The following is a 26,584-nucleotide window of genomic DNA, read 5'->3' as shown; positions in this document are numbered from 1 at the left end:
ATAAATTACTGGTATATCCAGGATGGCTATGTGTCATCATCTAAACCTACTGGCAAATATTATAAATCAAAACTACCTGTTACAAGCACATTTGGGGATGTCAGGATCCTTTTTATATGGGAGGATCAATCTATCTTAAGCTTTGGGGGCCACTTATTATGCAAATTTTGTCCAAGAAAATATATTCCAGTGTGATAGATAACTCCCAAAATGTCTGGTGTAATGGTGGACCACTAATTAAAATCTCTAATTTGTATTTTACTTTAAAATTTTTATCTGCCTGAGACTTGAGTGCAGGCAGTGTCCGCATTGACCCTATACAGTCTTGATCCTAGTGTCTTATGCATTGCCTTGCTGATAGAAAATATGATATATTTTTAAGTGAATTAAACAGAAAAAGAATGGAAGAATGAATGAATATACACACGGTTGAAATTCTGTTAATCTGTATTCTTTCCAAATCCACCTTGAGAAAAGCATATACTTTTGTCAAAGAAAGCTTTAGACCATAATTTAACAAAATTTGAGAAGCTTGTATGTGGTATTAGGGATATAGTTCTAAGTCTCTTTTAATTACTTATCCTTTTTCCTTCCAGTTTCTTTCAACTCTTCTACTGCTCATAAATCATGCCCTTCGAAAGACTGGAGGCTACATGGGGGGAAATGTTACTGGGTTGCTGAGGCTAATAAATCTTGGCATGAAAGTAAAAATGACTGTGCCATGAAAAATTCACATCTCATGGTGATTCGAGACTTCATCGATATGGTGAGATATCAAACTTGGAGATTATAGCATCCTTCACACTTTTCATTACAGTTATTGTGTTACATACTTGGAAATTTCTATGAAAATAATGTGAAGCCTCATTCCTATTAACTACATAAATGTTGGTTGAATGAATTGTTGAACTACATGTTTATTTTTAAGCTTTTTGGGAGGGAGTGGCTATGGATTGGAGGAATTCATTTGCTACTCTACACCTAACTTCTCCACCGGGGATCCCCATTGCTTACTAGATTCCATTTTAAAACGTAAGACGGTAAATATCTTCCCTCATCTCTCGTGTTTATTGCAATATTCACAAAGGCTGCAGTCAGATATCATGGCAGCTAAAATTAAGATGATGCTGAGAGAAAAGAAATACAGAATAGTCCTCATTAAGGACCTTCTTCCTTGAGCAGAGTATTTCTCTAACTGGCTGAATTTAAATTGAAGTTTTGTGGGGCACCTGGGTGGCTCAGTCGGTTGGGCAGCCGACTTCAGCTCAGGTCACGATCTCGCGGTCCGTGAGTTCGAGCCCCGCGTCAGGCTCTGGGCTGATGGCTCGGAGCCTGGAGCCTGCTTCCGATTCTGTGTCTCCCTCTCTCTCTGCCCCTCCCCCGTTCATGCTCTGTCTCTCTCTGTCTCAAAAATAAATAAACGTTAAAAAAAATTAAAAAAAAGAAAAAAGAAGTAAACTATCTTCTCACTGTAACCGGTGTAACACCAAATCTCAACCTGTAAGACTGTCTATCGGATGCAGTTCAAATTGACTCAAATATGAGCTGAATCCAGGATAGAGTAAGAACTGTATTCTTCTCCTTGAGGTCAATTTTAAGGCAAGAGAGGGGAAGCAGGTATCAACTGGAAGGCTTCTCATCAGAATGCTCTGGAAGGGATAAATAACAAATCCCTGCATGAAGAAATTGTTCAGTGAAATATTTCACTAAGAACCTCATCTCTTTCCTGCTCACCATCAAAGGGAAGGATGCTGAAATACAGAAAAGACATATCATCTAGGCAATCAATAAACCAGATGGGGGAGACCAGTAGACTGAGACAATATATTTTAATAAAAAAAATCCCCTCCTCCAGCTCAGATTACACCCCTTCACATTATTCTTAAACAACTGAATGGGCCAGGTATAATTGTTCTCTTTCACGGATAGATAAGAATCTAAAAGGAATCAGCATAGAATTTATACATAAATATTTCCGTTTCCAAATTTCTCCAAAGAAGGCAGGTAAAAGTCGGATAAGATATATATTACAGAAGAATAATTACTCCAAGAAACGGAAAATAATTTCTCCAGCAAATTTGTCTCTAGCTTTCAAATAAGTTAAGAATAAAATGAAAGGAAGAGAATTATAAGTCCACCTAGAAAACCCAAGTGTCACAGATGGCAAAGAAAAAAAAAAAAGAAAGTAGAAAGAAGGAGAAAAAGGAGGGGTGGGGGAGGAAGAAGAAGAAAACGAGAAAAAGAAGTATTTAAGCAAACAAACCAACAAAAGCGAGGAGATTTTTCACGGCAAGATGCGAAGATCTTGAAGAAACGTTACTACAACTTTTACAGTAAGAAATAGCCAACTATAAATTGCCAACTTGTTTCAGATCCATGGGAAAGGTAGGTTTGCAGGGCCAAAATCTGTGTTGAAACAGGTACCTGTGGGAAAGAGAAGACACACCCTCACTCACCTGGGATACACAAATCAGGCATTACGCATCAGAAAGAAGAGTTCAGTCAAAATAATTTAAAGATGAGTTCAGGCTGAGAGTAAGGTGCAAGAACAGTGTGAGGCTCCTGGGCTCTTTAGAAATAAGGGAATTCGACAAACCCTGGAAGGTTATTTTTCTGTCAACGTCACTGGTTCTCAAAGAACAGATTGGAAAGAGGGGCGCGGGGCGCCTGGGTGGCTCAGTCGGTTAAACGTCCGACTTTGGCTCGGGTCATGATCTCGCGGCTTGTGGGTTCGAGCCCCGCGTCGGGCTCTGGGCTGACAGCTCGGAGCCTGGAGCCTGCTTCGGATTCTGTGTCTCCATCTCTCTCTGCCCTTTCCCACTCACGCTCTGTCTCCCTGTGTCTCTCTCTTGCTCTCAAAAACAAATCAACATTAAAAGAAGAAAAGAAAAGATTGGAAAGAACCATAAGAAAGTGTCCACTGTGGCACAGACCTGGGAGAAGAAAAGAGCAGTGATGCGGAAGTGGCAAGAAATTCCCCCTAGATCCTTGTCCCCCTGTCTGTTAACTGTGCTATGGCACAAAAGCCTTAATGTGCATGCCGGTGACAAGGACAGCTGCCTTGAGGGCGCTGGTGAAACCCACTGCAGGTGAGAAAGAGGACTGGGAACCGAAAATACTCCCGTGGGAGGGTCGAGAATACACAATGGGACCATGACTACATTCAGAGGAGGCGCAGCAGAACAGAGAAAGCCGCACGGAGAAGACAGGGGTGAGTGCCTGCCTAAGACTGAGGCATAATCAAAACAAGAAAGACCATTGCCTCCGCTGCCTTTTATTATCAAGCTAACAAGTTTCAAATAGGAAGTCAAGAAGGGGGAGGGACAAGGGAGGAAGAAGAATGGGCAAAGAGATCTTCATGAGGCATGGTGAGAAGGGAGACTTAAATTCTCAGGTCAAGGAGACATTTCCCTGGCACACAGACAAACCAAAACCACTGAACACAAGATGCCAACGGCAGGAATTTGAAACCCGAGGTGCACCGAGGATTACCAGAGCAGCAACAGATGCGAAACCCACCCTCCTAACGATTAACTTCAACCCTAGGACAGACTAGTAACCTCGTTTCATTACTACGCACAAAACCAGTGGGTTTTGTCAAGTCAAGTTAGCGTCAAATCATTGGGTATGAGGTAAATAAAAGGACCCAAAGAAACAGGACACTCCAAACAAACAAACAAGCAAAAAAAAAAAAAAAAAAAAAAGGAATACTGCAAAATGATAAAGGAGTTGTATGCGGTTGCTGGGGCAGCCGTGACAAAGGACCACAAACTTAATGACTTAAGCAAGAGAAATGAATTTCTTGCAGTTCTGAAGGCTGAGTCCCAAGATCAAGGTATCGGCCAATGCCTCTCTCCTTGGCTTCAGACGGCCACCTCTTACTGCGTCCTCACGTAGTCTTTCCTCTGTGTGGGCGTATCTGTGTCTCTCCGTGTGCCCAAATTTTCCTTCTTATAAGGACAGCAATCAGATTGAATTAAGATCTATGCTAATAGCCCTAGTTTAGTTGAATCAGCTCTTTAAAGGCTCTGACTCCAAATGCAGTCATATTTTGAAGTCCTGGGGGTCAGGGCTTCAACATAGGAATTTTGGAGAGACGCAGTTTGGTCCATAATATTCCACCCTTTGGTCCTTGAATCCCACAACAGGAGTCAATTATATATATATATATATATATATATATATATATATATATATTTTATTATTATATATATATTTTATTATCTTGCTGATATATATATATCTGTTTATCTTGCTGATATATATATTTTATTATTATATATATATTTTATTATATATATATATATATATCAGCAAGATAAACACTGATAGAACTAAGAGGAAATGGGGAATCCACAAATACTATTGGAGTTATCAACATGTCACTTTGAGTAACTGAAAAAACAACCCAATAAATAAATAAACAAATAAATAAATAAATAGCCAACTCTATAAACCAATTAAACCTAATTGATCTTATAGAAATCTGTATCCAACCACATCAGAATACACTTTTTTTTTTTTCAAAACACATGGAACTTTGATGAAGACAGACCATATGTGGGAACTTAATCAACTTTTAAAATCTTCAAAAATAGATCTTCTACAAAGCATCTCAGACCTTCAGAAAATTAAACTGGTAATTAGGAACTGAATAGTGTTTGGAAAGTTCCCAAACGTTTGAAAATTCGGCAACACACTTCTGAATGATACTGGGTCAAAAAGGAAGTGATCAGAGCAAAATTTTTAAACTATATTGTCAATTGAATAAAAACAACATCTTAATGTGTCAGAATTTACAGGTTTCAACTTAAGCAGAGCTTTGAGGGAAATTTATTGCATTAAGTGCTTATGTTTGAAAAGAAAATAATGTAGAATCATCTACACTACTTAAAAAAAAAAAAAGAAACTAAGAAAAGAACAAACTAGGCCCAAAGCAAGCAGAAGAATGAAAGATGTACGTTACTCGATCTCAAGTCTTACTATAAAGCAAAATTAGCTAATATGGTGTAGAATTGGCAAAAGACAGACCAGTGACACTGAATAGAGAGGCCAGAAGCAGACCTACAAAAATTCAGTCAACTGATTTTTTTTACCATAGCGCAAAGATCATTCAATGGAACAACACGACGTTGTCTTGTATGCGTGCATAACGACTTTATTTTCTTACAAACAGTTATGACATTTAGCCTATGAGTTCAGCTGCATGTGACAGAGAACCAAAATCACCGTAGCTTAAACAAGGTAGATGTTCACTTTATTGACTCTAAAACAGTTTCACTTATAAGATATCCCTTTAGTACACTTAAAAGCGTCAGGACAATTAGAAAGCAAAAACAAAACTCCCAGTTAAACTACTATGAGCCATGGATTGTCTGATGTTTCCAATGTTGAAGTGCTAAAATAGGGGGAAAATGTATCTATTCCTCTATGCAATTGGTTATGTCACTCACGTTTTAGTCCGTACAGCTATGGATGCCTAGTCTTGTCTGTAGAGTGCTGTCTGTGTCCACCTATTTCCGGTTGATGGACCACCATGTGGACATTCTAGCCATCAGAAAAGAAGGAAATAATGAATGGAAAGATACAGCCCTACCTTTTACGTGCTTGATTAGAATTTCAGTAGCGCTTGAATCGTGTTCCATTAGCCAGAAATTAGTCACATTGTCACACTTAGCCAAAAGGGAGCCTGGGACACATATCCTTACTATGTCTGGCCATAGATATGGCTCAGGGGTTTTATTACTACAGAAAAAGTTGTTAAGAAACTATGAACAATAGGGGCGCCTGGGTGGCGCAGTCGGTTAAGCGTCCGACTTCAGCCAGGTCACGATCTCGCGGTCCGTGAGTTCGAGCCCCGCGTCGGGCTCTGGGCTGATCGCTCAGAGCCTGGAGCCTGTTTCGATTCTGTGTCTCCCTCTCTCTCTGCCCCTCCCCCGTTCATGCTCTGTCTCTCTCTCTCCCAAAAATAAATAAACGTTGAAAAAAAAATTAAAAAAAAAAAAAGAAACTATGAACAATATGTACCATGTCAGCTCAGATATTGCTTCCTTTCTTCCCTGCATATTCTCTTGCTTCTATCTATTACTTCTTACCTGTAATTAATTATAACCACTAACATTTATGTAATGAGAATTTATTATGTTCCAAGCAGTGTAGAATAATGTTATTTAATAACAAAGCTCTTTGAGATAGGTACTACTATAATCTGAGTTTCAGAGATTGGGGAAAACACAAGTAAAAAGATTCAACAACTGTGCCAAGATGCACAGCAGTCAATCGTCGAGCCAGGACTCAAATTTGGAAGTTCATCTTCGCAGTCTTAGGATCTCCGGCAACCACGCACGCTTTACGACATTGTAGTGCGGCACTTTGTCCCTCCAGTATGATCTGTTAGGAAAGTGTGAAGTTCAATCCCTGCTTCTCGTGTAGGACCAGCATACAAAAGGTCCTCTTGAGAAATTTATTTTTTGTATCTATAAGAATCGATCAGTTGTTTCCTATAATATTTCCTATTCTCTTTAGAGTTTCCTATGGAAGCACCTAAATACGGGAGTGTTTTACTGGATTGGCTTGACTATTCCACCTGGAGAGGAATCATGGACCTGGGTAGACAACAACCCTTTTGACTCCCATCTGTGAGTTTATTGTATTTTAGCTTTTTTGTGATTTTAATCCCATACTGTATGACAAGAAAGAGTCGTCTGATGCTGTTGGGCTTGAACTGAGGAAACAGGTATAAATTTCCTAACCTAATCATATGATCTGACAAATATTCATATAAAATGGTCTACTCGGAAAGTCGAGGAAAAAAAGACATCTCACTCCACGCACTCAGAAGATTTAGGGATGGGAAGCAGGATTTGCCAATAGTGTCCTTTTATTTTATTACAGAGGCAAATTAACCAATGTGAAATCTCTTATAAGAGCACAAGTTTAGGGGCACCTGGGTGGCTCAGTTGGTTGAACATCCAACTCTTGATTTAGCTCAGGTCATGATCCCAGGATCATGGTGTTGAGCCTCATTTGGGGCTCCTCACTGAGCATGGAGACTGCTTAACATTCTCTTTTTCTCTCCTTCTGCCCCCTCCCCTACTCATGCTCTCTCTCCCTCTCTTAAAAAAAAAAAAAAGACCACAAGTATAGTTTACAAAATGTAAATGTCTGCTCTTTTCAACAGTTTTTAAATGAACAAAACCAGAAGTGCCATTTTAGCATTATCCATATAACCTTGACTACTACTCCTTAACTATTAACTTCCCTTGCAAAATAAAACTGAGGGTGGGAAGAATTACCTTACCCACCATATTGTATATTGTTTAAATTCTTTAAATACTCATGTTTTTTATTTTAAAAATTAGAAAATATTTTCTGAGGCCCTCTTTAGTCTCTGGACATATGCTGTTGTAAAGATAACCATTTTCTTCCTTCATAGGTTTTCAATAGAAGAAAAATGGCGGACCCGGAGCATGAAATGTGCCCAGGTGTCTCAAATTAAGATAGCTGAACAAAAATGTGAGAAAATTAATCCGTGGATTTGTCAACTGTAACCCACCCTGCAGGAAATCAGTCTCCATTTCTCTGACGGAAAGACACCACATGAAGTTTGAACTCAGAAAATATCAAAGTCCAGAGGGCCACGTGTGTCCCAGGGGTGTGTGTGTGTGTGTGTGTTCATTCGGGTGGGAATAGTACTATTTCTCAGAGATTTAGGAAGGCTAATAGAGAAAATGAAATGTTGTAGAAACTGAGAAGATAGAATGAATGTATTTTTTCGTCTGAATTATCAGTTATTCAATCCCCATTCTCATTTTGCATGTGGTTTCGAAACTTCGGTCTTTATTTTCTCCACAGCTTCCCTCTATAATATCCTTACCTAATTACATTTTTACGAAGAACTTCATATCAAAATCAAATTTACATCTCTAGCCCAGACTTTTCCCGGATCACCAGACCCATATACGGTAGTGCTTATATAACATATCAAGTTGGGGCACCGGGCTGTCAGTTGGTTGACCATCTGACTCTTGATTTCAGTTCAGGCCATTACCTCATGCTCATGAGATTGAGCCCCAAATCGGGCTCTGCACTAGGTGTGGGGTCTGCTTAAGATTCTCTCTCTCCTTCTCCTGCCCCTCCCCTGCTTACGAGCAAGTGTGCATACACTGTCTCTACTATATCAAAGAAAGTTAATAAATGACATTTAACATATGAAATCTGAAATCTCAAAGGCATCTCAAACTCAATATATAAAAATAGTTCAATCATGGGGCGCCTGGGTGGCTCAGTCGGTTAAGCGTCTGACTTCAGCTCAGGTCACGATCTCGCGGTCCGTGAGTTCGAGCCCCTCGTCGGGCTCTGTGCTGACAGCTCGGAGCCTGGAGCCTGCTTCAGATTCTGTGTCTCCCTCTCTCCCTGACCCTCCCCCATTCATGCTCTATCTCTGTCTCAAAAATAAATAAACATTAAAAAAATTCTTTAAAAAAAATAGTTCAATCACTTTCCTCATGAAAGGAACCATCCTCCAGCACTCCGTGTCTCAGTCAATGGCACACCACACAAGACAAGAAATGTCACAACTTAGAGTCCAGCTGTGTCGTCATCACCCTCTATCTGGCCTACCTTTCTGTATTGCTATCCACTCTCCCTCCCACAAAACCAAGTATTGTTAGTGTTTTTACTAAATATCTCTCAAATCTCACCTCTTCCCTTCATTGCTTTCACAACCTTAATACAAAAGTACCAAAATATTAAGTGACTGACCTAACAAGGCCTTCCTTGTTCTACTCCTAATCCGTTTCAGTTATTCTCTACCACGTAACCTAAGTGATATTTTAAAAATACACATACTGACAATACAACCCTTCTTTTGAAAAACACTGCAACATCGTTCTTAGACTAACACCAGGGATGCCTGGGTGGCTCAGTCGGTTAAGCGCCGGACTCTTGATTTCAGCTCGGGTCGTGATCTCACACTTTGTGAGATAGAGCCCCGTGTTGGGCTCTGTACTGACATTAGGGAGCCTGCTTGGGATTCTGTCTCTCCTTCTCTCTGCCCTCCCCCTGCTCAGACACTCTCTGTCTCCCTCTCAGAATAAATAAACTTAAAAACGTATGTCAAAAAAGTAATAAATTTAGAATAACACCAAACTCCATAACACAGCCTAGAAATCCCAGTCAGCTACAATCCTCGCTTACTTAGTGTCTTTCTACACAAAACTTATCCAAACTCCCAGTACCACGACCATATTAGACTAATTTCAAGAACTCATCCACAATTTCGCCACACTGTCTGACAGACATTTTCCCTGTATCTGGAAGTCTCTTTTCTCTATTCTCTATCAAGTGAACTCTCAACCACTCTCCATAAAAATCTGAATTCTTAAGGATCTTCTCTGAGCTCCATGACGAGGTCAAATATCCCAACATTATATACCCCTTCCCAGAACTTATCACAATTTTGGTCTTACCTATATCAGTATTTGAGTGAATATTTGATTAATGTTCTCCACCCTCACTTGACTATAAACTACATAATAACTGGTTTTATATTTCCCGTGTCTTTTTAAATGTCTAGCGCATAAATGCTCAAAAAACTACTTACGGTGTTGTTTTCCCTAAATGATCACAAAAGTAAAATGCTGATATGAGGCTGGAAAGATAGGCTGCAAAAGACCAGAGGCTCGGACAACGGAGGCCTCACCGGTAAGTCATTGAGTGCCAAGGGAAAACTGGAGAATTTTTCTGCGTGGGCGATGATATTGACAGAGAATCCTATGAATGCCAAATGAGTGTACGTGGAGGCTTAAATGCTTCAGAAACAAACTTTCTTGTGACGTTTATGTTCACCTCTTTATGGCGGTTACATCCTTAGAAGCTTTCTTGTAAGTCATATCATAACGTAAGAATCCTACGTCTGTATGTTGAGTTGGACACTGTATGTGAACGGATGGGTAAAGCATTTGCGTTATGGCACGATGGCGCTACATTCCAACAACAATGTTTTATTTTATGAGCACAGAGGTGTTCATAGGACTATAAGAATGTTTATTAGACTTGTTTTCGGACTAAACCACTTGAAAACACAATATTGTAAGGGATGATAAGCACCATGGACTTGTGCACGGGGAATAGGCACAAAAGTAGCTAAGAGTTTGTGCTGCAAGTAGTCTGGAAAGGTCTTGGGATTCAGACACTGCTGATGACTGTGCAGGGACTCTGGTTTGCAATCAGTTCACTAAAAGGCACGGGCTGGGCGTGCTTTCTGCTCATGCGACTCTACGCGGAAGTCTAGCAAGTGATTCTCTGGTGGTCCTAGAATAATTCATTTAGTAATCTTGGCGCAGATCCTTTGGAAATGAACCTTTCTTATTTTCTTTCTCCTTTCAAATTTGGAAGCCTATCCCATTTGGACATATACATCCAGGAGTTCTTGGATTATAGTCTTCAGGAAATAGAAGCTACCAGCATCCACATGCCTAGTCAAAGGGAGAAGTCTGTGATGGATGAAGAGAACAAAACTCGGGCTTGAGGGACCAGCTGGACTCACTGTGCGGCAGACAGAATCCATAATCTCACTCATCATTTGACCTACTTATGCTGTTACTCTGATCAGTATAAAACACCGATGGCTTGGGTCTCCTGAAATCAGTGTCCATTCTGAGCCACTGCCCAGCAACTGCTCAAAAGTTTGATTATTTCTCTTTCCTCAATGTATAGTTACCCAGGTAAATGGTCATAGATCTCTTCGGGGAAGAGTGGAGGAAAAAGATGAACTATATCATTTCTTTTTGTTTGTTTAGTAGAGTTCTTTCTCAAAGGCTTTCTCCCCACTCTAAATTACAGAGATTCTGGGTCTGTAAAATGGCTCAGGTCTGGGAATTGATGGAGGGAGCATGATCTCCTATTTTTAGAATTAGGTTAGCCTCCTAAGAAAGGGCTACATTTACTGGCAAAAAAGACTCAATAGAATTTCGGGTTCCATGTCCCTAGCTTGAGTGGAATCTTCCCGTATGTCCCCATTCCAGTTTTCAAGATCTCAGTCCTTCTCGACCGGTGCCCTCACTTTAACAGAAGACATCTTACAATGCTGATAATCCAGAACATCCATCTCTTCATAAACTCACAACGCTGTTAGCAGTGGTTTCATCTTTAGGCCAATTTCCTTGGAAAATTTCCAGCTATGTCTAGGAACTTTCCTAGCTTGTCCCCGTCATTGTATCAGAGAACAAAAACAAGCAGTGCAGACTCTCTCCAGCAGAGGGAGCCATTAAACAAACGTGTTCTTAGGGAGACAGTAGAAAACTTCCCGTTTTCTCTATGGTCTTCTGAGACATTGAGAGCAGCTATTAACATCAATAACGGACTTACTACAGCTTAGTGATAAGAAAGGAAAAAGAAAAAAAAATCAACTAGTAGACACCATACAAAAGCTTAGGGAATGAGAGAAAATAATTCAACTTTTATCTGTTTATATATATAAAAAAAAAAACAAAACCCAGAAACAAACTGCAGACGCAAATGGATATGGAGGCAAGAGCATAAAGGCATGAGTTGACCTGTCTTGAGAGCTTAGTAACACCTTGTTGTCTCTGGTGATTCCCAGGAAATAACAGGAGGGAGGTGTGTGTGCACTTCCTAGGGAATGAGGGTGGGAGGGGCCTGGGAAGGGGGTTTATTTAAGGTCCCTACAGCCAGGTAAGCCATCCACTGACATTTCTGTAACAAAACTTGTACCTAATAACTGAAAACTGGGATATGTGAAGGTTCACAATGAAGCCCCGACAGTGCAGTGGACATTCGCCAGTGTTCTAACACAATTTTGTGTTCTCCTTGTCCCTTAATTCAGTGTTTAATAGACCCATTGTATGTTGCTATACAATGTCAGGGTTTGCCATTTCAGAGCTATAGTACATCAATTTGAATGACGACCAACACTTTATATTACTATTCATCTATTTGGGGGACACATTGTTACTATTTTTTTTCTATTATATTATAGAAAGAGAGTTGACATTTTTAAAAGTCCACCTATTATTAACAATAACGAGTTTAATAATTTAACTGCTGCGTGTTTTCTGCTAGTATAAACCCTTTCTCTCAAATATCTCCGGGAAGAAAACTGATTTGACTTTATGGACTAGACTGACTCATGAGTCTGTTAGTTAAAAGAGGTCTTAAGATGAGCATTAGAATGTGATCTCTTTAATCAAATTTTATGAATTCATGCTAGGTAGTGTATATACTAAATACCTGTTAGTTGAATGAATAGGAGAGTAAATGAAAGCAAGGAAGGAATCTGGCTTTTACAAAACCCTGTTAAGTGATAACTAGCCAGTGGTAATGTGATTTTTATGTTGGAAAACTAGTGAGTGACCATATCAAATATCAAGCGGGAGAAATGATAAATAACAAAATGTAAGGTCCTAAAGGAATTTTCATTCGATTGGATCACAGTAAAGTCTTTTTCTCAGTTTGTGGTACTAATCAGAAGGCCTCGTGTATGTGATCAATTTAAGAAACATCCAAATGTATCAATTCCTTGTTAACGCTAATTTATAATAGTTTAAAAATTCAAACTGAGGACATAGATTTGGAGAGAGGTGACCCCGGGCTAGCGAGATGCTTGTTAGATCACCTGGTGTTCATGTCCACAATTCATCGGATTCCTTGTACAAGCCAATGAAATAAGTTAAATTAGCCTTAAATTTGGGAAGGAAGGGAAGAAAAAGAGAAAGAGAGGGAAACGAACCACAGGAGATTCTTAACAATAGAGAAAAAAACTGAGGGTCGATGGAGGGAGGTGAGTGGAGGACGTGTTAAATGGTGATGGTTATGAAGGAGGACACGTGCTGTGATGAGCACTGGGTGTCGTAGGTGAGTGATGAATCTCTAAATTCTACTCTTGGAACCAACTAAATTGCACTGTTATGTTAACAAACTAAAATTTACATTAAACAGATTTTTGTTTGAAAAAAGGTGAGCATGGAAAACTTAAGTAAATCAGTATTACCAGATCTCATTTTTTGCGGTTTCCGTTAACCAGTGAATCCTTCCACTCCACTCTCATATAGAAGTGAACAGTATTGGGGCGCCTGGGTGGCGCAGTCGGTTAAGCGTCCGACTTCAGCCAGGTCACCATCTCGCAGTCCGGGAGTTCGAGCCCCGCGTCGGGCTCTGGGCTGATGGCTCAGAGCCTGGAGCCTGCTTCTGATTCTGTGTCTCCCTCTCTCTCTGCCCCTCCCCCATTCATGCTCTGTCTCTCTCTGTCCCAAAAATAAATAAAAACGTTGAAGAAAAAAAAAATTAAAAAAAAAAAAAAAGAAGAAGTGAACAGTATTGGGGCGCCCGGGTGGCTCAGTCGGTTAAGCTTCCAACTTCAGCTCAGGTCATGATCTCAAGGTCTGTAGGTTTGAGCCCCGCATTGGGCTCTGTGCTGACAGCTCAGAGCCTGGAGCCCGTTTCAGATTCTGTGTCTCCCTCTTTCTCTGACCCTCCCCTGTTCATGCTGTCTCTCTCTCTCTGTCTCAAAAATAAATAAATAAATGTTAAAAAAAAATTTAAACAGCTGACTCTCTTGGGTCCCAAACTCCAACACTAAAAAAGTCACCACTTAAACAGCACATACTGCTTGTTGAGCATAGTTTTAAGTGCTTTAAGAATATTAAATAGGTTTGAACCATATCAAAAAGTTGCTAAGTGGATACTGTTATGATTCTCATTTTATTTCTATTTATTTATTTATTTTTTGAGAGAGAGAGAGAGAGAGAGAGAGAGAGGCAGAGAGATATGGAAAGAGATATCAAGCAGGCTCCATGCCTAACGTGGAGGCCAACACAGGGGCTATATCTCATGACCGTGAGATCATGACCTGAGCCAAAATCAAGAGTCAGAAATTCAGCCCGACCCAACCACCCAGGTGCCCTTGATTCTCATTTTAAAGATGAAGAAACTTATCCTTCTGGGAAATCTGAGTACATTTTACGAAGTCTCACATTTAGTAAGTGGCAGGGCAGAAATGTAATTACCTCTGGTAATCTGGTTTCAGAACCCACGCTTAGCTACTGTTATATTGCATCTAACTTCCAGAGAGTAAAGGTGGTTGAGTAAAGATGAGCGTTTGGGGGACGGTGGTGAACTTCGGTAGACATTCAAAATTAGTATTGATATTTTCTATTTAAACCTCCTCAATCGCAAGCCAAAATACCCTGGCTGTCTTTGGTATGCAGTTCACCTTAGACCAGCATTGTATAAGATTGATCATGAACATCACACCTACGTCTTAGCCCAGAAACATTAATAGCATCAATCATTAACAATTCTTTTAGTTCTGAAGGAAATACCTGTATTTTGGTGACGGAGCGTCAACCAAATAAGAGTTTGTCTATGATATACTATACCTCAATACAGAAAATTTCATGTAAGAGATACACTTCTGAGTATTAGAAAAATTAATTTCACAACCCCTGAGGAATGGATATGTTCTATAATTTTAATAGGGAGAAACATATAAACAATCATGCTTTCCTCCCACTTTTAGCTACCAGAAAGCTCAAAGTTAGATTCGGTATTTAATAATCACAAGTTTTGTCTAGTTTTATGGCAATATATTAAGTTGCCTTCCCATTCTTTGGTCCTGATAGTGAAGAGAATATTGCCTCTGAGTGTATATATTCCTGCAAATCAGCTCAGAAACGTTTAAAATAAATTTTTGTAGCAATAAGTGTGTTTTGTTTGTATTGTTTATGGTGTTTGAGGCACCTCCAGGATAGTTCTTCTATTTGTAGAGGCCTAGATTTGGATTCATACCAAAGCACCCTCCAGAATAATTTGAGAGTAGGTTACTGAGTACCAAGAGCCTTATTTTATGTGCATTGCCTCCTGTCCCTTGAGGAGCTATATATTTTGCCTCTGCTACGAACACAGTAGGGATTTGAATGAATGAATTAATAAATGAGTGAGTGAAGTAAATGCCTTCATTCTCAAGATGCTTGGTAACACCAGTTAAGCTCCTAACTCTCCTTTCTTTGTCTAAGCAGCAATTCTATGAATTCAAAGGATTCAGTTGTACCTCAAGTTTCTATCAGAAGAGTCCTAAGGAGCTCATATGAATAACTGGTGTAGGAATTGAGTCAATTACCAGTTTATCGCCTCTTTGCTCCAAATCTATCATTCACCATCTCCTCTATTATAATGGACGTGGCCTGTACGTTTTTCGGCCATGCCAGCTGGCACAGTGCTAACGTTTGTCAGTTGAAGGAACTGAAGGAGGAAGGCAGTCAGGGGAAGGAGTTTCTCTTCCTGGTTCCAGTGTCCTTTGTTCACCAGGCTGTTGCACGGTTGGGTTTCCTTCAGTACCCGATGGCCAGCTGCATGTAGCACCTGCCCCCTGGGGAACTTTGAATCACACCTTGTCAGGTGCCTTCATAACTGAGTGGTCCCAGCAAGGCAGCTTTGACGGTGGGCTTCTCCTCATAGAGGATCCGGTGGCTCTGGAATGAATGCGCAATTGTAACACCTTTCTGTGGACGCCCTAAAGGCCAAATTTTCAGATTCCTGCTGACTTGGCACTTCAGCCAGCATCTCAGTTATCTGCTGAGCCACACTGGTGTCCTCTGCCGAGGTCAGGATTTCAGTCTGTGGTGTGGTATGGGAAAAGCCTCTTCCTTCAATGTACTGTCTCAGCCCAAGCGCTGATGGCTGCTCCCTGTGTCTGATTTTGTATTCTTTAGAGTTTTCTTTACGTCCTTTTAACCAAGGCCCTGTAACTTTAATCCCCTACTAATAACTTTATATATTAAATTTTCCCAGTTCCAATTACCGTGGGTTCTAGTCCCTTGATTAGAATTTGACCGATGTAAGAATGATTGATTGATATAAGAATGTAGTTCATTCAACAGAAATTTTACGTGAGCCATTTTTTTTCGCCTCCGGAACCTCTTGAAACTTCCCTCTGATTCAGTGGTATTCAAATTCTTTAAGTAATGGAATCCTGTTTAGAGACAAAATCCCATGTGGAATACCAACATGGATAAAATACCAACATGGATAAAAAAAAAAAAATAGAGGAGCTTTGATTTCAGTGGGGTTGGTTCACAAGATGCCCCAGGTATGACTTCTCCTCCTTCTCCTCACTCTCTGTCCATGATGGTCTTGAAACATCTCTCTGGAGCACAAAAGATTCTCAGGACGCTGTCTTAGTCAGTTAGGGCTGCTGTAACAAAAACACCACAGACCGAGTAACTTAGAAACAACAGAAATTTAGTTCACATAGTTCTAGAGACTGGAAGTGCAGACCAGAGCGCCAACATAGTCGAGGGAGGGGCCTCCTCATCCAGGCTTCAGACTTCCAGTTGTATCCTCACATGGTGAAAAGAACCAGGAGCTCTGTGGGGTCTCTTTTACAAGGTGCTCATTCCATTCATGAGGGCTCCACCTTCAAGAACTAATCACCCCCCAAAGCCCCCACCTCTTGATACAATTATATTGGGCGTTAGGATTTCAACATACGAGTTTGGGAGGGCTACAAACATTCAGACCACTGCACACAACTTGAGAAACAGCTCTGACTCCATCTTGCGGGCAATAAAATAAAAACCCTTCCTCTAATTTTGACAAATTATATTGGCATATTCACTGTAACCAGTAGGCGCTGGATGGATATCCTGTTTCTGTTTCATTCAAAAAATAAAATAATGTCCTTTTAGATTGATCCAACTATCTAATCCTGGAGCAATAAGATATAATAGCCAGAACTTAAGGATCTCGGGAGGAAATGTCCTTATTTCTATTAAACCAGAGTTGACTCAAAATGAGAGACAGCGATAGGGCAGGATGGAATATTTAAAGGAAATAGATTTCTAACCTCAGGGCTGAATATTTAAGAACATAAACTTCTGCTTTCACTTCTTGAGTGGAAGACTCAGAAACTGCCAGCTTTTCTGGAAAGTCCCTATTCTTACTGGGGCAAAAAAGAAAACACTGGGGGGAAACACCTTCTCTTTTTATAGAGGCATGTTCAGCCTATAGTAGACCTACCTTCTCAGAAGTCCTCAGTCTGAAAAGTCCTCACCTCAAATCTGCACCTTAACTTAACTTTATCCCCTTAAATTCAGAGAGTGAGTAAATATGAGCAACACTGCAGAGGTCTCATTCTATAGAATTAGCATCTGTGGACTGGACCCAGCACAGCCCGTCAATATTTTGAAATAAAGTGGAATAAAATTATTCATTTTTGCAATTACTGGCTTTCCTGACATCAACATAAAATATCTCTGGTTTTCAAAACAGTATGGAGAGAACTGCGGTGTAGTGATCATACGGTACAGATTTGGGTGTTCTGGAAGAATTTCATGGAAGGAGGGAAGCACAAAATAAATTAAGAATGTCCTAAAAATAAGATTGCATTCTCGTAAGTTTTCCATGTAATTGATACATTCTGGAAACAACAGATCACCAGGTTTCATGTTTGCAATCATTCATAAAAGCAAAAAGACACAGAGAAAACACTTGTCCCCAGCTCCTCTTATAAAAAGAACTATAATAGAAAGGCTCATGAACTCTAATTCCCAGACTGTGCATTGATTATTTCCAATTTGATTCCACACATTTGAAACAGGATGACATAATATTTTGAGTGTAAGGAAAATGAAAACCAATGAACTTTAAGTCATTGAATACAGAAGTTCAAATTGCCAATTGAGTTAGGAGTGGAGAAGGTGATAGAACAGAATTGACAACTCAAACTTCTACAAAAGTCAAGAAGTCATGTGAGTGTGGAAGTTTAGTGAAGACCATGGAAAATCAAAGAACACATATGCCACATTAGTGTCTGCACATAGAGTTAAGTATGGCTGAGCCTCCATTCAAAGATTACCATGAAGTTGGTCACAAGTGGGACCTAGGCATGTGTGTTTTAAAATCAAAGTGCTTCTGTAGCCAAGAATTCCTTATCCAACAAGGCTGTCATTCAAAATAGAAGAAGAGATAAAGAGTTTCCCAGACAAAAACTAGAGAAGTTTGTGACCACTGAAACAGCCATGCAAGAAATTTTAAGAGGGGGACTCTGAATGGAGAAAAGACAAAACAAAACAAAAAAAGACCAAAAGCAACAAGGACTAGAAAGGACCAGAGAACATCAGTAGAAACACCAATTCGACAAGCAATACAATGGCACTAAATTCGTATCTTTCAGGATTCACTCTAAATGTAAATGGACTAAATGCTTCAATCAGAAGACATAAGTGGTCAGAATGGATTAGAAATCAAGAACCATCTATATGCTACTTACAAGAGACTCATTTTAGAACTAAAGACACCTGCATGTTGAAAGTAAGGGAACAGAAAACCATCTATCATGCTAATGGTCATCAAAAGAAAGCTGGAGTAGCCACATAGCAGCCACACAAACTATATTTTCAAATAAAGACTGTAACAAGAGATGAAGAAGGGTATTATATCATAATTAAGTGGTCTATCCACCAAGATCAAATAATTGTAAATATTTATGCCCCCGATGTGGAACACCCAAATATATAAATCAATTAATCACAAACATAAAAAAACCTCATTGATAATAATACAATAATAGAAGGAGACTTCAGCACCCCACGTACAACAATAGACAGATCGTGTAAGCAGAGAATCAACAAGGAAACAATGGCTTTGAATGACACACCGGACCAGATGGACTTAACAGATATATTCAGAATATTTCATCCTAAAACAGCAGAATACACATTCTTCTCAACTGCACATGGAATGTTCTCCAGAATACATCACATACTGAGTCACAAATCAACCCTCCACAAGTACAAAAAGATCAATATCATCCCTTGCATATTTTCAGACCACAACACTATGAAACTCAAAATCAACCACAAGAAAAAATTTGGAAAGACCAGGAATACTTCGAGATTAAAGAAAATTCTACTAAAGAATGAGTAGGTAAACCAAGAAATTAAAAGGGAAATTTACAAGTACATGGAAGCCAATGAAAATGAAAACACAACCGTCCCCAACCTTTGGGATGCCACAAAGGCATTCATAAAAGGGAAATATGTAGCAATCCAGGACTTCCTAAAGATGGAAGAAAGGTCTCAGATATACAACCTAACCTTACACCTAAAAGAGCTGGAAAAAGAACAGCAAATAAAGCCCAAATCAGCAGAAGAAGGGAAATAATAAAGATTAGAGTAGAAATCAATGATATCGAAATAAAAAAAAAAAAAATAGAACAGATCAATGAAACCAGAAACTGGTCTTTGAAAGAATTAACAAAATTGATAACCCCCTAGCCAGATTGATAAAAAAGAAAAAGGAAAGGACCCAAATAAATAAAATCATGAAAGAAAGAGGAGAAATGACAACCAACACTGCAGAAATACAAACAATAATAAAAGAATATTATAGCAATGATATGCCAACAAATTGGGCAATTTGGAAGAAATGGACAAATTCCTAGAAATATATAAACTACCAAAACCGAAGCAGGAAATAATAGAAAATTAGAACAGACCCATAACCAGTAAAGAAATTGAATCAGTAATCAAAAATCTCCTAGCAAATGAGAGTCCAGGGCTGGGTGGCTTTCTAGGGAAATTCTATCAAACATTTAAAGAAGAGTTAACACTTACTCTTTTGAAACTATTCCAAAAAATAGAAATGGAAGGAAGACTTCCAAACTCATTCTAAGAGTTCAACATTACCTTGATTCCAAAAGCAGACAAAGACCCCACTAAAAAGGACAACTACAGATCAATTTACCTGATGAACATTAATGCAAAAATTCTCAACAAGATACTAGCCAACTGGATCCAAAAATACTTTGAAAAAATTATTCACCACAATCAAGTGGGATTTATTCCTGAGATGCAGGGCTGGTTCAGTATCTGCAAATCAATCAATGTGATACATCACATTAATAAAAGAAAGGATAAGAACCACATGACCCTCTCAATAGATGCAGAAAAAGTATCTGACAAAATACAGCATCCTTTCTTGATAAAAACCCTCAAGAAAGTAGGGATAGAATGATCATATTTCAAGATCATAAAGGCCATATACAGAAGACCCACCACTAATATCATCCTCAATGGGGAAAAACTGAGAGTTTTCCCCCTAAGGTCAGAAACACAACAAGGATGTCCACTCTCACCACTGTTATTCAACATAGTGTTGGAAATCCTAGTCTCAGCAATCAGACAACAAAAAGAAATAAAAGGCATCCAGACTGGCAAGGAGGAAGTCAAACTTTCACCTTCTTCACAGACAACATGATATTCTATGTAAAAAACCCAAAAGACTCCCCCCAAAAACTACTAGAACTGATCCATGAATTCCGCAAAGTCACAGGATATAAAATCAATGTACAGAAATCGGTTGCATTTCTACACACCAATAATGAAGCAGCAGAAAGAGAAATCAAGTAATAGATCCCATTTACAATTGCACCAAAAACTATAAAATACAAAGGAAGTATAAAGATTGAATCCCATCGATAAGTCACCTGGTTGTAACTTTTGAATTGGAGACTTCCCCAAGGCGATCTAAAATATACAAAAGGGAATTTGGCTTTGGAAGAGATACGCAATGGAAAAAAACATGAATTTGGGAATCAGACAACCTATTTTTAGGTGTGTCAAACCGAGTTGCTTAATCTTTTGGTTCCTGTTCTCTAAAATGCACATAGTAAAATATTTGCTACCTAGAAAACAGAATTTTCATGAGGATCAGCTTTGCATGGGAAACTATATTGTATTGTTCTGAAACTTTGACAAATTTTTTTTAGGTTTGGGGTTACATGCCACACTTTTAACCTCAAACTTTCTTCCTTTTTGGAAAACAAGAAGATGTAAAAAATAAAACCAAAAAAAGGCAAAAAAAAAAAAGAGAGAGAGAGAGAAAGGAAAGGAAAGGAAAGAAAAAACACAGATGCAAGAATCTTCTCACTTTCTCACTGTTATGCAAGCCCTACCATCATCTGGACCATCTTTTCCCTCTGATGTTACTTACCACTTCTCAATGTAAACCTACACTCCAGCTGGGCCAGTCACCTCCCTGTTGATTAAAAAAGACATAGCCGTAATTATTCCAAAAGTAAGGGCCTCTGGTATTTGCCTAGGTCTGGATTAGAAGAGCAATTGTTCCAATAAGGGAAGGAAAGCAAAAATAATATAAAAATAGGGAGAGGGACAAAACGTAAGAGACTCTTAAATATGGAGAACAAACAGAGGGTTACCGGAGGGATTGTGGGAGGGGGGATGGGGTAAATGGGTAAGGGGCATTAAGGAATCTACTCCTGAAATCATTGTGGCAGTATATGCTAACTAATTTGGATGAAAATTTTAAAAATTAATAATAATAAATGAAATAAAATAAAATAAAATATGAAGAAGAAGAGGGAGAAGAAGATGGAGAGGAAGAAGAAGAAGAAGAAGAAGAAGAAGAAGAAGAAGAAGAAGAAGAAGGAGGAGAAGAAGGAGAAGAAGGGCAATTGTTCCAGAGAAGGTGAGAATTGTGATCCATGAACAGGTGGCCAAGCATCTGCTCCCTGTAGGGAAAGTAGAAATGAGGTAGCAAAGTAAAACTGAAACACTAAATGAAGGCCCCACTGCAGCAGAACATTAACCCTATCTTGTCCCTCCAAGAGGCATATTACTGCCTGAATTTGGGAACGCTAAGGTAGCAATGGAAACAGCTTCTGGGAAAGGAAAAAAAAAAAAAAAACATTCGTCTGTTATAGTACTAGCCTAGGGTCAAGGTATGAAGAAGTTTAGGGTGATGGAAATAGCAAGAATGAAAAAAAATGCTGGTTACTTTTTCATGAAGGCCTCGCAGGTCTGTACCTTCTTTGCCATCAGTGTAAATTATCTGGTAGAATAATGCCAGCTGATACAAACTCCCTTGTATAGATAGCTTCTGACAATGATCCAGAATTCATATGCCCCCGTCTCCCATCTCCAATCTTAAAAACAGAAGATCAGATCCTGGATTACCCCGAGGTCAATGCTATCAAGTAAGGAATGCACAACACCTGTACTAAAGAGGTAACATCTACTTCCACTGTCCTTTTTTTTTAATCTTTATTAATTTTGGAGAGAGAAACAGAGTGCAAGTGGGGGAGGAACAGAGACAGAGGGAGACACAGAATCCGAAGCAGGCTCCAGACTCTGAGCTGTCAGCACAGAGCCCGACGCAGGGCTCGAAGCCACGAACCAGGAGATCATGACCTGAGCTGAAGTCGGATGCTTAACCGACTGAGCCACCCAGGCGCCCCCATTGTCCTTTTGTAGTGAGAAAATAAACACATTAAAAATAAACATTAAGCTAGTTTTTGTCTGTTTAAAAATATGTCAATCAAGCAATCTAGTAGCAGGTAGTGAATTAGTAGGTAGCCCTCCAAACATCAAATGCTTTAAAGAATGCTGAGTTAAAGAAAAGTTAAATAACTGGTAATCAAACAACAAATTTGAGGCTAAAAGAAAAAATAAATTATTTCACATCCCATATACAAGGTTTGAAACGCAGTGCAGTAGACCTTAAGTTTACAAAATTGCATGTGAGATATTTATTTATATACATGTTGATTCTTTTTTTCCCTAGCAATGGAGGTTTTTATTTTTATTTTTTTTTTTATTTTTTAAATATAGTTTATTGCCAAGTTAGCTAACATACAGAGTATACAGTCTGTTCTTGGCTTCAGGAATAGATTCCCATGATTCATCACTTACATATAATACCCAGTGCTCATCCCAACAAGTGCCCTCCTCGATGCCCATCATCACTCATGGTAGGGAAAAAGGGTATGTGTTGATTCTTAAAGGTAAAAGTTAACGTGACATAGAAAAATTTCATATGTACAAATAATTAATTCTGCATTAATAAGCAAATTAATAAATACTTTGTGTTATAGAAACAAAGTTATGAATAGTCTATGAAAATGAAGGTACCATATGTGTTGCAAAGAAAATTGCTCGAATTTCGTCAGTGAGGATTCGACTTTCATTATTTGCTATTGCTCTGAAACAATCCACAGAACCCACGAATACAAACATAATAATGAAACATTTGTTCTTCCTATCCGTTGGTTCAATCTATTTATAGATAGGAACTCAGTTTCTGCAAAAAAATGGAACTAAATTGAATCGTTGACTGGCGGTTAGCTTTGGCCTGGGACTCAGGTTTCACACAAAAGAAGGAAGCCATGTTGCCTAATAAATCGGGGAGAACAAAGGGGAAGCGGTCCAAAGAATAAGATTGGGCAACATATTAGGGAAAAAGTATAAAGAATTTCCTTTTAAAAGTGAAGCAAAGTTTTTGGGAAAAAAATGTTAATTATAAAATAATGTGAATAATATGATACTCCTATATAAAAATTTTATGCTTACTCCATACACTATTTATATGTACACTTGACCCTTGAACAAATGGCAGGGTCAGGGGCATGGACCTACCTACCACACAGTCAAAAATCCAGTTAACTTTTGACCCCCGGCAAACCCGACTACTAATAGTCAACTGCTGATCAGAAGCCTACTGATAACGTAAATAGTTGATTAATATACATTTTATATATGTACTATATACTTTATTCTCAAAGTTAAGGAAGCTAGAGAAAAGAAAATGTTATTTAGAAGATCATGAAAGATCATGAAAGATCATGACTGTACTACATTTATCAAAAGAATTCTTAGAAAGATCATGAAAGATCATGACTGTACTACATTTATCAAAAAAAATTCTGCATATAAGCATACCCACGCAGTTGCAACATGCGTTGTTCAGAAGTCAACTAGGCTTTTTTCCATACCCAAAGCTTCTGCCGACTCCTACATATGGACAATTTTAAGCCTTTAGCTTTAATTATATCTCTTCCCTAAAATCTGGAATCTTGTATACCAATGCCTACTAGACAACTTTACTTAGATGTTCAGAGGAACTTTAATATCGTTGTGCCCCCACATGAACTATTTATCACTAACTATGTTTGTTCTGTATTTCTTTTCCATTCTCTTCTCTTCTCTTCCTTTCCCTTCCCTTCCCTCCCCTCCCCTTCTTTTCTTTTCTTTTCTTTTCTTTTCTTTTCTTTTCTTTTCTTTTCTTTTCTCTTCTTTTCTCTTCTTTTCTTTTCTTTTTTCTTTTCTTTTTTTTGAGAGAGAGAGAGGGAGACAGAATCCCAAGCAGGCTCCTCACTGTGAGCACAGAGGCCAATGTGGGCTGAGCTGAAATCGAAGGCTTAACTGACTGACACACCCAGGTGCCCCTTTTGTTCTGTATTTCCTTCTTTCTTTTTCTTTTTTTTAATTTTTTTCACATTTATTTTGAGGTGTTTATTTATATTTGAAAGATTATTTATTTATGAGAGGGGGAGGAGCAGAGAGAGAAGGAGACACAGAACCTGAAGCAGGCTCCAGGCTCTGAGCTGTCAGCCCAGAGCCCGACGCGGGGCCCGAACTCGCAAACCGCGAGGTCATGACCTGAGCCAAGTCAACCGCTTAACCCACTGAGCCACCCAGGCGTGCCTGTGTTTCTGATCATAGCTCTAGCAAACAAAATCCGCTAGCACCAATGGAAAACGTTTTGGGCCCCATGAACACACTGCAATTTAAATATTGCTCATGTTATTATGCCACTCCTACCCGAGACTGACTTCCCCACTTCCAGTGCTTCTGTGCATAAATAGCTCCCTACTCAAGGTTTGACTAGGGCACATCTAAGTGGACATAGCCCATATGCCCCTCAGCATCCTAAGTTCCAGGGGAGGTTGGGAAAGTGAACAGCTTTTTTAGCTTCTATGGTGGGGAAGGGCTTGCCTACCATCTGGGTTCATGTGGCAAAGACTGCCTCAGCAAAGGAGAGTGACTCAGTTGCTGCACATCTGAAATGATGACAAATAAATATCCACTACACCATATTCTTCCCAGTCATCCAAATCAAATGCCTGCAAGTTATCCTACAACTATCTGTCTCTGTGCATAAATATTTGATGGGATGTATCTTTTTTTGTTAAACTTTTTTAAGTTTATTTATTTATTTTGAGAAAGAGAGGGAGAAAAAGAGAAAATCCCCCAGCAGGCTGCACGCTGTCAGCACGGAGCCTGACACGGGGCTCGCTCTCACGAATTGTGAGATCATGGCCTGAGCCAAGATCAAGAGTGAGAGACTCAACTGGCTGGGCCACCTGGGTGCCCCTCGATGGCATGGATCTTGATGGAGACAAAGAAAAGTGGAGCAGAGGGCCTTAGTATGACATTAAAGAGGGTCGACAGAAAGACAAATTTTATTTATTTATTTTTAATTTTTTTTAACGTTTATTTATTTTTGAGACAGAGAGACAGAGAATGAACAGGGGAGGGTCAGAGACAGAGGAAGACACAGAATCTGAAACAGGCTCCAGGCTCTGAGCTGTCAGCACAGAGCCCGATGCGGGGCACGAACTCACGGACCGCGAGATCATGACCTGAGCCGAAGTCCTTAACCGACCAAGCCACCCAGGCGCCCCAGAAAGACAAATTTTAAAATAAAGGCATACTAAGTAAATACATTTTAAAATACAGGGATACGTGACACGATAAGTCTGTGTCTTAAGGCTACCAACAACCGACAAAGATCTCTTACAGGAAGGTCTCTAGGGGCCTGGTGAAAGAAATGGCACAGAAACGTGTAAAAACAGACACTTAAACACACTCACACTTCCAGATGTCTGTAATTGTTCATATATTTCTTGAAAGTCAAGACCTTATTTTATAATGTATATTTAACTATACTTCCTTTGGCCCTTTAAAAAAAAAAAAAAAAGGACAGGGGCACCTCGGTGGCTCTGTTGGTTGGGTGACCAACTCTTGATTTCAGATCAGGTCATGACCTCACGGTTCATGGCATGAAGCCCCGTGTCAGGCTCTGTGCTGTCAGTGCCCAGCCTGCTTGGGATTCTCTCTTTTCCCCCCGTCTCTTTCTCAAAATACATAAGTACACTTAAAAAAAAATTTTTTTTTTCTATTTTAAACAGCACAGAGCTTGCTTGGGCTTCTCTCTCTCTCCCTCTCTCTCTGCCCTTCCCCCGCTTACACTCTCTTTGTCTCTCTCTTTCTCAAAATAAAAATGAATAAGCATTCTTAAAAGTTATAAGAAAAATCTTTTTAAAATGACAGTACGCAGCACAGTTTAAGCTGCATGGCCTCAAAAAATGTCTGGTCTTGACTAGAGTTTCTAGATTCAGTATTAATGAATTGAATTCCCATGTAGAATTCAGAAGTTAAACTCATAGATTAGAAAGATTAAAATCAATGGCATTTTTTTCCCCAAACAAAAAGAAATCTCAAATAGTAGTGATTGCTTGGGCACAGTGAGCAAAAGCATGTTTTTTTTTTCCTGAAAATATGAAAAGTGACGTGATGGAGGTGGAAAAATCACCTGCTCTAATATTTTATAATAGACTTCTCATCTTCAACAGCTTTTGTGCATGTTATGCGTTTTATGCATAAATGCAACAGCATTTATGGTTAGCTGTAAGAGGAAGAGGGCAATGAACAAGAACTTGAGAAACCCTGGTCTTTTCTTCCCTTGGACATGTACTAAAATTCTC

General features: G+C 39.2%; 1 protein-coding gene across 3 annotated transcripts in view; it reads left to right on the top strand.

Annotated features, from left to right (window-relative positions):
- CLECL1 (C-type lectin like 1) overlaps positions 1–11,479 on the top strand; it is a 29,649-nt gene extending 18,170 nt beyond the window's left edge. For 2 of the 3 annotated variants that reach the window (XM_019834481.3, XM_006933505.5), the window contains 3 exons: positions 597–766; positions 6,526–6,638; positions 7,436–11,479. In XM_019834481.3, the coding sequence (XP_019690040.1) occupies positions 597–766; positions 6,526–6,638; positions 7,436–7,550 (398 nt within the window). In that variant the 3' untranslated portion in view covers positions 7,551–11,479. The remainder of the gene's footprint in view (positions 1–596; positions 767–6,525; positions 6,639–7,435) is intronic. The other variant, XR_006600531.1, reaches the window with a different exon arrangement.
- Positions 11,480–26,584: the final 15,105 nt, after the last annotated feature.

The sequence above is a fragment of the Felis catus genome, chromosome B4, assembly GCF_018350175.1.
Source record: "Felis catus isolate Fca126 chromosome B4, F.catus_Fca126_mat1.0, whole genome shotgun sequence".
NCBI classification, from domain to species: Eukaryota; Metazoa; Chordata; class Mammalia; order Carnivora; family Felidae; genus Felis; species Felis catus.
Note: the sequence above shows the minus strand (reverse complement) of the source record. Positions and strands in the feature narration are given on the sequence as shown.